At 37.0% G+C, this 12,987-nt stretch overlaps 2 protein-coding genes and 1 non-coding gene across 3 annotated transcripts in view; 2 read left to right on the forward strand and 1 right to left on the reverse strand.

Moving 5' to 3' along the window:
* Window positions 1–6,045, reverse strand: part of LOC106652640 (alpha-mannosidase 2) — a 106,618-nt gene extending 100,573 nt beyond the window's left edge. Inside the window, exon 1 of the mRNA XM_014371715.2 lies at window positions 6,012–6,045. The gene's annotated coding sequence lies outside the window, so the exon portion shown is untranslated. The remainder of the gene's footprint in view (window positions 1–6,011) is intronic.
* Window positions 120–192, forward strand: Trnak-cuu. Its single transcript has one exon. It is a non-coding gene; the product is annotated as a tRNA-Lys (tRNA).
* A 2,876-nt stretch (window positions 6,046–8,921) lies between the features above and the next one.
* On the forward strand, window positions 8,922–10,572 carry LOC111693824 (gastrula zinc finger protein XlCGF57.1-like). Its single transcript, XM_023459629.1, has 3 exons — window positions 8,922–9,001; window positions 9,077–9,188; window positions 9,265–10,572. Exons 1-3 carry the CDS (start codon window positions 8,946–8,948, stop codon window positions 10,372–10,374), a joined length of 1,278 nt encoding a protein of 425 aa, XP_023315397.1. The 5' UTR covers window positions 8,922–8,945; the 3' UTR covers window positions 10,375–10,572.
* The last annotated feature ends 2,415 nt before the right edge of the window (window positions 10,573–12,987 follow it).

The following is a 12,987-nucleotide window of genomic DNA, read 5'->3' on the forward strand; positions in this document are numbered from 1 at the left end:
TTTAAACTGAACATTTTTGTACACTAGGTAAAACTTGCATTTTACTATGACTTGAGTTTTTTTATTCATCATTTCGTACACTGACTCCTTTATAGTTTACTATTTCACTTGTCTCCAATGCCCGGCTAGCTCAGTCGGTAGAGCATGAGACTCTTAATCTCAGGGTCGTGGGTTCGAGCCCCACGTTGGGCGATCTTTTTTGCCTCGCGTTAAGCGCTGAGATTCTAAATGATCGCTGCTACTTATGTATGTTATTTTCAATATTTTTTATTTTATTTATTTATTTTTTGTAAATTACCACCATTGCTCCAAAGTTGAAATCGGTTTTAAACAATTTTATTTATCATTGCAACATTGTTAATTTTACATTAAAATTGATTGTAGGCAAGACTAACTTTTACTTATAATCAAAATTAATCGTACCTTTTTTTGCTCGTAAACGTAACTATTATAGCTCTCGTAACCTAAGCTCGTACATTTACAACAACTAGAATATGTTTTTGTAGCTCAACGCAGTGATACGGAACTAGTACATTGCATGATACTTTTTCATGGAGCCCTATTAAGAGCTGCACAATTTTACAAAGCTTTTAAGAATATAGATCAACGCATTGCAATAAGCATAATTTATTTTTTTTCTTTTCTTGACATAATTATTATTTTTATGCGTCAGTGCAAAACACAGCTCTCTTTTCTTCTCATAAACGCTTGAGCAAGATATCTCATCTTGGGTAAGTTGGTGAAAGTATCTAAACTGTACTCATGATATAAAAGAAGTAGTGCATTTCTTTCATTCTAATCGAGAATAATTTTATTACTGTGTTGAAGAAATTGTTTTTTTTATATTTATAAATGTTACTGTAGATGGAAGTGGTTAAAATTATGTTTAGAGAAAAGTTTTTAAAACCTTTTTGAATCAACTTTTTAAATGGTAATTTTTATAATTAAGAGTTTTTATCGAACTATCGAATTAGATTTAATGTTAAAATCACCAAAAGGTTTTGAAACCGTAAATTTGTAGATTAGTAGATGAAATATTATCATTAGAAAATAATTTATCATTGAAAATTAAAAAAAATATTATTAATGGAAAGAGCTACTGTATTAGCTAATATCTTATGTATATTTTATTGGCGACTCCTTAGAGTAAAGACTAAAACTTGGAGACAAAGCATGGTGCGAAGAGAAAGAGAGCGAATACAAAGTAGGATCAGGATTCCAAGAACATTAAGCAGATGTTTCGCAAGAGAAGCAGATTAAAGATTTTTAATGAATTTTACATATACACGAAGAGAATTCAAGTAGTTGAGATTCTAGAGATTTAGATAAGAGAGAAAGAGATAAGGTCTTAGCAGTAAGGCAAAGTTGGCAACCAACAGAAGAGAGTTGAGAACGTCTCGTTAATTAAATAATAAAGGATACAAGTATATTGCAAGCATGTATTATGCATTTACAAATGGAACAATAGTCACATGGTTTCCTAAGGGCCTTATCACCGAACGACAGATATTCGTAGTCACGTTTTCTGGGTGTTCCCCCCTCTCCCCCCCTCCCCCTCCCTCTCTCGCCTATCTCTTGTTGGCGCATCAGCTGAGTACTATTCTTGCAACTGTACGTACGTCAACCAACCAATATGTCGGTATACCTTACTGCCGGTGCGGCTGATCGTTCGATTGTTTTCCGGCTGAAAGGGTGCCTGTCTACCGGTACGAAGATAAGATCCTTGACAGCCGCAGACTCTCGGATTCGTGTATTTGATTTCTGTTTTTACATACTACTTTGCACAAAAACTACTTTTACAACTGACAAGTACCAGAGCTTTGTACGACAAACCCTTCATTCTTTTTTTTTCTTTGTACTGACGTTCCAGTCAAACGCACCATTGCTTCGGTTAATCTGATATCAAATTCGTATTTTTTATTCAAAGGATAGTTTTTTTTTTACCTTGAATTATACATCGATACAATTTTTCGAAAAAAGCCTCTTGAAGGGGAACAAAGTCATCTAAAATATGAAAAAAAATCATTTTTTAAAACATCTATGCCCTTAAAGGAAAAATAAGAAATTATCTTATATAGTGTATTTATAGGACAGCAGTTTCAATAATAAATTCAAAGTACAATACAGCAGTAATATACAGATAAATGGGAACGTGAGCATAATATTTACAGAACAGTAAAAGTCTTGACTAGCGGCAAAGAATAAAAGAAGGTAAATATTACAGAGTTTGCACGTAAAGGTGTATACATATATTTATAAAGCAATTTGAAATGAAAACTCCGAATATAAGTTGCAATAAAAATCTTATGTATATTTAAGTGAGGCAGAGAGATGGTACTTTTCTTTCATGTGATTTAATATTAAAAACCTGTGCGAACGCTACCGTGTACGATAATACAGCTTCAGAACCGATCTCAAACGTGCATTTTATAAAGTTCTTTTTGCACGTGAGTGCATGGCCCCGCGTGCATACACTCTGAAAACGTAACCCTGACTCTCTTTCGTGCGCGCCATTATAAATTTTTTCTTTTATAATTTCGCCACTCTCTTGCAGGCTTGTTTTTCAAATAGTGCCAAAGTTACTTATAAATAACGCCTCGCACACTTACGCTGGAACTCTCGCCGCCGCTGGTGTCTGGGTGCCCCCAGAGAGGATCCTACCGAAAATGGAATGGAAAGAATTTCAGGAAGAGCGAGAAAGTATAACGACAACTGCACATGTACATACGACGTTGGACGAAGAAGAGGAAGAAGAAGAAGAAGAAAAAAGGACAAGGACCGAGAGGAAAGCTCTTTAAGGCTGAGTCGTCGGGGACAGATTTCAATGAAAATCGAAAGAAGCGAGCTCTGCGAGGATAACGAGGAACGAGAGGCTCTTCCCGCGGGACTACAATTGCTTCTTAGATGGGCTTCTCTTTCTTTGAAAGTGCAGGGCATTGTAAACGCACCTTTCCCATTTGATTCTTCCCGACGGAGATGTCTACTAAGCGAGAAAGAAAAGGGAAAAAACGATCGAGCTATATCTCTGCTTATACACCCGCATATATACAGATAACGAATAAACGTCGTCATCTCTCGCATAGATACAGGGAGCTCATTTCACGCTGAATACATGTATAGTTAGTTGCATAAAAGACGGGCAGTAAAAAGCACACGATGTTTCCGTTTTCTTGCCAGGCGCGGTATAAATATATATACGCGTGCGGGTGCACAGATACACACACACAAGGAACGAGAGTCTGTAAGTAAGTACACGTAGTAGAAAAAGAGAGCACGACGCATTGCTGATGAGACTTTTAAATTCTCGTTTTTGCACCTTGTTGCTACTGCTCTTGCGAGTTCTATATTATGACTCGCTCTCTCTCTCTCTCGCGCTTCTGTCGACACTATTTATATGGAAATTTTACGTCGGATACACAGTACACTCGTGGCAGGACGATGCCATTATGAAAATCTTGATTGCATTTACGGAAATATTTTATACTTTTTGCATTACGAATCCTGCGCCGTGTTACAGGTAAAAACGTAAGGTACGTATTAATAACTCCTCTTTTTACATAATCATGTCCTAAACAAACTTAATAATGCAATGAACCGCGACTATGGATGATATGCATAGGCTGAATTTTTTTTTTCAACTGGAGTAAAAGTGGATATAAAGGCAAAGGAAAATGAGAATCTCGCGTAAGCCAATTATAAGCACGTTCGCATGTAACAAATTATGAATTATAAAATTGTCACAAGAACTTGGACGGGCAACGAACGAAGCATAAACTGGCACGTCACCCAAGAGGTGGTAATTAGAGTTGACGGTATACCGGTACATACGATACGTTATATGTTTGTTCTGCTGTTGTTGTGTGTGCGCTCCCGCGTGCACCCGAAGCGAAAATAGACTTTTTCCTCGTGCAAGAGGAGTATCATATGTATGTGTGTGTGTGTATGCAGTATGTGTACGCGAGCCCTGGACATGGCATTGCAATGTGTACAGAGGTTGAGGCCGTAAAAATTGTAGGTAAATGTTAGCTTTCAGAGAGCTTTTTCCCGCTACTTCTTTTTACCGTGGCTATAGCTGATTATTGCGTCAGCGAGTCCAGTCGCACAACGACGCGCGGAATAGGCTTACTATAGCGGACTGCAAAGAGAAAAATTAACCAACTTTCAATGAAATCATCGTCCATCTTTGTGGACGCATTTTGTTGTCTTACGCAATGCCACGCAGCCGGTCATCGGGCAAATCCACGTACATTCACGAAAACGTATATTATTTATGTACACAAGAGCTGTAGAGAAAAGATGAAGCTCGCGCGATAAATTCCCAACAAATATAACGCGGGTGTTTGTGTGTGTGTGCGTGCAGCACGGAGATGAGTTTTATTCTAAAAGGGGTAATGTATACCCCAAAGGCGGCCGTATAGTCGAGATAAAAGCACAGACCGAGGCAGTTCGTTTCTCCTATCGCACCTTGGTATCGTGCGCGCGAGGATCCTGCGTACAGTAGTAGTTATATGCTCGCCATTCCTATATTCCCAGCGAGCTTCTATCTCGGTCATTTCTGCACTCTGCGTTCTAATAAGCGGTATCTGGATAAGTATAATGTTTGTCGGCGGCGCCAACCAACCAACCAACCCCCCTCTCCTTGCTCCCAGTAGGTAAAGCTCCGCGCGTTGAAGCTTCAATTTCGAGCGCGCGCTTCGGGATTTGATCGGAAAAATTGGGACGACATAATTTTTCTACAACTGTTTCTTGGCGTTGACCAAAGAGAAAGAGACTCTAGAAAAAAAAAGTTGAATTCAAGACGTCTCTGGCGGTGATAAAGCGTTGATCGGGATAACGAGTGCAGGAGACAGCAGTACCATAAACCGTTGCACTGGCGCGCACCGTAACATTATAGAGCTAGGAGAATAAGAAAGCAGTGCGCTATATAATTATATATATAGCATAGAAGAAGAGGAGCACGTCGTTGCACACGTGCGCTGCTGCTGCTGCTGCGGCAGCTATGCAGAGGGGCTAATGAGAGCCATAACATCAACATAGGTGCTTTCTCTCTTCTCTGTATATAGCTGCTGCTGCTGTTACTACTATTACTGCACTAATACAGGACTCGTGCGATCTTTTCATGATTATTACCGGTATAATCGCGCTTCATCACGTACGTACGAATAATGTATATCTGTCGGCGCCGACGATTGCTTTACTGCAACTGCACCGACGTATATACACCGATGTAAACTCCGTATTAATGTGTGTATACGAGAGCGATAGAAAAGAATCAATGCACGACTCACTAACATACATACACGCTCTATGTAAAGTAGTATTTTGAGAGCATCCGCATAAATGCAGAGGGGCATCGTGCCTACTTGTGTATACCGTCGATGCCCACTTACGATAATGTTTGTTTTGCAAATGCGCGCAGAGGAGCACGATGCGATGCATTCGGAATAACGTTTCCAACCATTTTTGAAAGTAATTAATTTTCGAAAAGCCAATAAGCGTCCTTTTAGACGTACTTGAAGTTACTTGTAATTTTCTCACGTGTTTTATTGATTTCAATATTTGCATTCGAATAAAAATAATCAATAAAGGGAAAAAGCCAAACATCAATATTCAGTATATAATAGTTTTCAATTTTGAGTTAGAGTGAATTATACACGTGAGTTAATTAACCTTAATAATGTTCTGATAAATGTATTTTATTTTACCGATTGTAACGAGTATGACATATTTGCAAAAGAGAATGAGCACGAAGGGTCAATGTCAGGAAAACCCAAAACTAAGGAACAAAAAGAAACCAGTCACTCGAGTTATCTCCGTCTTTCTCTTCTCGTCGAAGAAAAAAACCACGAAGATCTTGATGCATTACGAGGGACATTACATCAGGACGAGAATATTATGTTTTTAAGAGAGACCGAAAGAGGATGCATTAAAAATTGCTTTGCGTACGTATCGTAATCCTGGATGCACTGCTCCAGTGTTTTGCAGAACCGTATAACCTCAAACAGACTCACCTGATATCATTTAGAAAGTAGCGAAACGAGACCAGCTGATGGAGTGTATATAGGTATATCAGTGCAACGCTATGCGCCGGACGCCCCCGTGCGCAGTCAATGTCAATATCGGCCTCTCTTTCTCTCAGACGCTGTACAAACTCTTCCTCGTACACTGTAGACTTGCAGTAACAACAACAAAAACACTTTGCACCGCCAACAGCCCGCGTTTGTTTTGTTTCTGTTTTTTTTTTTCGTTCACGAGCCCCGCACAGTCAGTCCGTCATCGACTTTAGCAGACGGTGAAAATCTCGAAATCTTACGCTCGCGCATTTGTCATGGGCTAAAAAAAATGGCTCACAACACACGCGAGTCCGCCCGACGATACACACACAACGACACTGACATAACTCGCGCGCGCGTATGCACATAGGGACTCGAGAGAACAACATACACACACGCGCGCAGCAGCAGAGAGCGGAGGTGCAGACCGAGACAGGAATACGCGCGCAGGCGCGTGCAGAGCGCAGAAGGGAGTATCCGCCGCAGTAAGTTCTCTCGCACACATACACAAACACACACACAACTGCGCTGCGCGTCCGACAGTGTGCACTACTGTCTGCACAGTTCCTTTCCTGCGCCGAATGTACAATTCCAGCTCGTACAGCCAAACATCCGCGGCAAGGACTGCACGATCTCCGCTGCATACATAGGTGCTTTACTTTGTTTCTCTCTCTCTCGGGCCGCACAGCTTCTTCGGCTCTCTTGCTCGACTTCGCGCGCGCTATATATTCGCCCAGTCTCTCCACTCAGGTTTGCTCTCTTTGCAGCATCCCCCACTCGTGCCTCTCTCTTTCTCGCTCGAGGAGCAGCGAGATCATTTCCGTTTTACCGTAAGAAGAAGATCCGTGGACCAACGAATTTTCGCAGGAATTAGTTCGAATCATACGAACCTCGGCCTTATTTGTCCCTGGTTGAGCCGTTAGTCATAGAACTGCGCTGCTGTGTGACATTTCTGCTGTCTCTATTAACGGGCACTTTGTTATTTCGCGATCGTAAAAAAAACGAACGTCTCTTTTTTTTTATACCTGTAGATCGTGACCAGCGAGCGCGGCAGTTTCGTGCACGCGCGCCGCGACTCTTTCCGCGAACTTCTCGCGCGCCAAGCTCGTAATTGAATAACGTTCCGGCATGTGTGCAGTGTGTACCCTCAGCTACACATGTATGTCGGCGAACAAATGATGAGCGCAAACTTTTATATGTACGTTAGGTATACACGCGGCTGATGCACCTCTCTCTCTCACTCCACTCGGGCAAATAACCCGTAATACAATGTGCACAAGATCACGAAATCAGAAAATCATGTCGAGCGTGGCGCGCACACACGCTTACACACACCTACGCGTGAGAGCCGAGAGAGATATTATACGTACTTTGTGTGCGCGTACCGCGTTACATGTGCGAAATTTAATGGATTACATGCGCCGTGCACTTGCTCCGTTTTACGTCGCGCGCTGAGATTTGCACAGAGAGCCTTTTTCGACGCATCATAAGCCAAGCGTTACTACACCAGCGCGCCGTGACTTTTTTGCAGCCGCTGATTTTGCCAAAACCGTTAGTGCAGACCGATCTAACCATCTCCACTTTTTTCCGATTACGAGATAATAACGTTATTATAATGTTTATAGCGTTTCTGTGCCTTTTTCCCCTGGTATACGGATCGCATGACCTATTCCTGAACTTATTAACTACTCGATTTCAAAGATTATCAAGGATGAATTTCGTTTTGCTAAATTATAAATTTAGCAAATTTCAGTAAAATAATAGCTTGAAAGTTGCAGTTTAAATTGATAATTTAAATTATGGTAAAAATACTAAAAATGAAGTATCGAATACCTCGTTTCTTCTTATCACCTTACGCGTTTAACAGAATTTGCTTTTATAGCTCCCTCTCGCAGGAATAAGAATTTGCCCAGGGCAAAAAGCTATCGGAAAGCTGCGTCACGATTATAGCGGGGAAAAAAATTAAAACTTATAATTGAATCACAACACAATTAAACTCATCGCGACAAAATGGATAAAAAGAAGGGAAAAAGTATGATCGTCATCATTGCACGGTGTTTTCTTTTAAAATTCGAGTCATCTCTTTTACTGAAAAAATATGCCCTAAAAGAGCTTCAATTTTTTCACCTCTAGGAACATGATTGTTTTTTTCCATGTATGAGAAACACAGGGTAGGCACGAAAACATTGGTAAGAATAACTAAACTAAATTTGTCATAGCGATGTTTTGTAATTGCTAACATTGATTAATTTTTTTTGTCTGAACTTTCATCGCAAGCGTTTGGCAATATTTTCAAGTTATTACAATAATTGATTTTAAAGAATTGTATTTCGTTATGATTGATGAATGCAACGTCGGAAATATGTGCCAGAAGTTAATTACAGCATTAGTTGAGCATTTAGTTGAGCATTTACAGCTCAACTAAATTTAAATCGAAAACAAAAAAAATAACACATAAAATATGTAATAAATTACATATTTTATTTATAAGGCGCTTGATAATTTATAAAAATTTTATTTATATTGATTTAATCAGTCGCGAAATTATTCATAGAGCCAATACATTATACTACAATTTAGAATTTGATGTATGTCGGGTAGTTGTACTCAAGGCGCTTTTTATGATGTCAGCTCTTGTTCTGTACATTTAGCGCACCTTAGAGTCATTTTTATAATTTCACATTTTTTCATATTATATTTTGTGTCAATTCTTCTATTCTTTTGTGGCACGAAAACAATCATGTATCACTTGTGAATATATAATTACTTAATTTTGCTTTGTTTATTAACGTTGATGTGTATAAATTGTCGTATCATGAGTTGTAAATATTATTTGATTCTATTTAAGTTACTTAGAGATATGTAATACTATTACAGAAATATTAGTCGTTAATGAAATTCCTCGCGAGCAGGATGGAATTGACTGAAGAATTAAACGGTGCTGTCAGGTAATTTTTTTTTTTTTTTTAAATAAAATTATTGACATTATGACTTAATACTCAATTTTTTTACACTTGTTTCAGGGTTAAACTGGAACCTGAAGATGAGTTAAATTCTGAAAATAATTTTAATATAATTAATCTTGATACCAAAAATGTTCAGTCCGAAATCTTTCTACAAAAGAATTCAGAAAGGGTAGATAATTTTATAGATAATTCATATAATCAATATTTTCAACGGTAATTATCATATAATTTCAATTTTATTGCAGATTCATGTGCTTCGAAAATCTGACGAAACTTATGAAAGTGAGCTTGACAATATAAAAATCGAATTCGAATGTAAAGACGAGAAGCTCAGCATAAATTCATTAGTAGACAATAAAATTGAAGATTATTCTCAAAATTGCTTTCAGAATATAAAATACAACAATGATTATAAACCTCTGACCGCAGTTAAAATAGAAGCTATGGACGGAGTGAAAAAAGAATTGGACTTGAATTTCAGTAATGAATGTATTTATGCATGTAAAACTTGTGAAAAAACATTTACTCGTAAAATTCATCTAAAGAGACACATCAAATTATCGCATCATAGTATCGGCTATGCGTGTGATATTTTTGGGAAAAAATACTCAAAAAACGTTAATCTAAAGAGACATATAGATTCGATGCACAAGGGTATTACCTACACCTGTAAAAAATGCGGGAAGACATATTCAACAAAGAATTATCTTAAAATCCACATTGATACTATGCATAATGGTATTACCAACACCTGTGATGCATGTGGGAAGACATTTTCAACAAAGAATTATCTTAAAATCCACATAAAGACTATACATAATGGTATCACCCACACATGTGGCACATGTGGGAAGAACTTCGCAACGAAAGGTAATCTCAAATTACACATCAAGACTGTGCATAATGGTATTACCTACACCTGTGATACATGTGGGAAGACATTTTCACAAAAGTGTAATCTTTATACCCATATCAAGGCTTTTCATGATGGTATCACCCACACATGTGGCACATGTGGGAAGAACTTTGCAACGAAAGGTAATCTCAAATTACACATCAAGACTGTGCATAATGGTATGACCCACACCTGTGATACATGCGGGAACACATTTTCACAAAAGAGTCATCTTAAAATCCACATTGACGCTTTGCATAATGGTATCACCCACACCTGTGATACATGCGGGAAGACATTTTCACAAAAGAGTCATCTTAAAATCCACATTGACGCTTTGCATAATGGTATCACACATAAGTGCGATGTATGTGAAAAAATATTTTCTATGCGATCTAGCCTAATGCGGCACGTGAAACGGCATGTGGTTATGTGGAAAAACGTCCGTATACAAGATTAGTCTCAAAACCCATATAGATATTGGGTGCAATGGTACCATCTAAATAATCTATACCCGCAAAAAGAAATATTCATGTAAGAATAATCTCTTCAGGCATGTCGGAATCTATTATGTGACACTATCCCTACGAATTAAATGTTTAAAATGTATATTCAATTGTACGAAAACCCGTAATGAAAGTTGTGATTTATTTTTTCATAGGACAAATCGAAAATTTTAGATTGATATAAAGATATAAAAATATAATGATATAAAGATAAAGAAAGAATTCGTATATTTATTATTGTTATCGATCTTATGTAAAAACAACGTTGAAACTCGAAAAAATGAATATAATTTTAAGAACATTAATTGTTTTAAATTTATCTAACTATTTTATTAGATTGCTTGGTTTTCTGCAATGTACTTTTTATAAATCATAAAATGACTAGTAAGTCTAACATTACGAATATTAAATTTTTGTAGTATTAGCAATGAGTGATTTACACGATATTTAATGTAAGACTAATCTTTTATAGAGAATAATAATTTATATTTATGGCTGATTTTCTGTGAAATCAAATGGCCAAAAAAAATTTTTTTCTGCAAATATGAAAAACTAGTTGTATTTGATGTCAGATTTGACCAAAAAAATTTTTAGGAAAATTGGGGCCTTCTATGACACTTTTTCAGAGGCCCAAAGTTGGCCATTTTAGCATTTTTTGGAAATTCATGAAAAATCACAAATATTCAAATAATTCCTGGATCCGGGTAGAATGATTCAAAAGTAAAAGTGCCCAGCAACTTTTTTGTTGGAAATTGTTGAAATTTTCAGAAAAAAGTATGCCAAAGTGATTGGAGCTATATAGTAAAGTGAAAAGCTCTCAAAAATTGAAAAAAACACAAAACAAGAAATCTACTCGAGTTCCTAAACTATGTAAAAAGCTTCCCAAAGATGTCAACTACTGCTTGATAAGGTTTTGTAATGGGTCTTAAAGTTTAACGCAATGTAGACAACAATGTGTGGCGAAAAACGTGCATAAAAGGTCTGAAAATGGCTGTTTTTAGTGATTTTAGGCATTGTAGGCCTATTTTTGACCTTTTTTACACGTTTTTCGCCACACAATGTTGTCTACATTGCGTTAAACTTTAAGACCCATTACAAAACTTTATCAGGCAGTAGTTGACATCTTTGGGAAGCTTTTTACATAGTTTAGGAACTCGAGTAGATTTCTTGTTTTGTGTTTTTTTCAACTTTTGAGAGCTTTTCACTTTACTATATAGCTCCAATCACTTTGGCATACTTTTTTTCTGAAAATTTTGACAATTTTTAACAAAAAAGTTGCTGGGCACTTTTACTTTTGAATCATTCTACTTCAATCCAGGAATTATTTGAATATTTTTGATTTTTCATGAATTTCCAAAAAACCCTAAAATGGCCAACTTTGGGCCTCTGAAAAAGTGTCATAGAAGGCCCCAATTTTTCTAAAATTTTCTTGGGTCAAATCTGACATCAAATACAACAAGTTTTTCATATTTGCAAAAAAAAATTTTTTTGGCCATTCGATTTCACAGAGAATCGGCCTTATGTATAAGACTCGGTAACCAACATGTTTTATTAGTATTCAAAAAAATGATTATTTTTTTATTTTGAGTAATCAATATGTTAAATTCTTTAATTTTAATGATGCTAGTCACTATACAATTCGCTTGTCCTTGATGTTGACAGTTGAAGAAAGTTGAAGACAGTTTTTCCGATGCATACCGAAAAAATATTTGGTATGGCATAATTTCTTGGACTATGCTTCTTTTGAATGTCTTAGCAGACTTTTATGTATTGCATAAATTAGTTACATTCGTAACAAAAGTGAGTAGAGCGTGACAAATGCATCTTGTTCATATATTTGGTAGTAAGTACACGCGTGACCCTCCCGCTAATGAAATTTATCCATAATTAATCCGCGAGACAGTCTCTCAGGTGAGCATGATAGATTGAAAAACTTGCCACAACAGATCCTCTGTTACACGCTTGATTACGGTGAAATGTTCCTCTACTCAGGCTGATTGCCTCGGACCTCGATTTATAAAATTAAAATCAATATTTGATATCGCGTTTGTGGCTTTCAATCGAGTACGCCACAAATCGTTGGAAAATTTGTCTGATGTAATTCATCAGACTATCTGAAATCGTCGAGCTTGGCGGCAAGATCGCAATCGTCAAGTGATACGTTGATTTAAACAAAAGCTTTAGACGACTTTACAGCCGATAGATTATTTGCGAAAATCTTAACGTAGATATCTTCTTCAGGATGCAAATTTTTTTCCTGTTTGCGAACCATTCGATGTATTTTACTTTCGCACTTGAACTGTTGATAAATTTATCTGCAAAATTAACTTCTAAGTAAACTTTGTATTACATTATTTGATGGTTTGATTAATTCAAATCAAAAGTTTTGGATTTTGCAACAGAAGAATGTGTATTTTTAAAAGGTAAGAGTATCGTCTCGAGAGTTCTGAATTCTAAATATAGGATTGATTATTTATTCACTAGAAGCGTTAAATGGCATTATCACTATCTATTACGAATTAGCTTTGTTTATAGTAAATACATGTCGCATAGCTTGATAATGATTA

Source organism: Trichogramma pretiosum, unplaced genomic scaffold, assembly GCF_000599845.2.
Source record: "Trichogramma pretiosum strain Unisexual culture from Peru unplaced genomic scaffold, Tpre_2.0 scaffold26, whole genome shotgun sequence".
Taxonomy (NCBI): Eukaryota; Metazoa; Arthropoda; class Insecta; order Hymenoptera; family Trichogrammatidae; genus Trichogramma; species Trichogramma pretiosum.

Excerpts from the sequence above, each read along its gene's own strand:
- LOC111693824 (XM_023459629.1), top strand. The coding sequence starts at position 8,946 with ATGAAATTCCTCGCGAGCAGGATGGAATTGACTGAAGAATTAAACGGT. Across the intron at positions 9,002-9,076 it reads GAATTAAACGGTGCTGTCAG|GGTTAAACTGGAACCTGAAG; the intron begins GTAATTTTTTTT and ends CACTTGTTTCAG. Across the intron at positions 9,189-9,264 it reads TACAAAAGAATTCAGAAAGG|ATTCATGTGCTTCGAAAATC; the intron begins GTAGATAATTTT and ends ATTTTATTGCAG.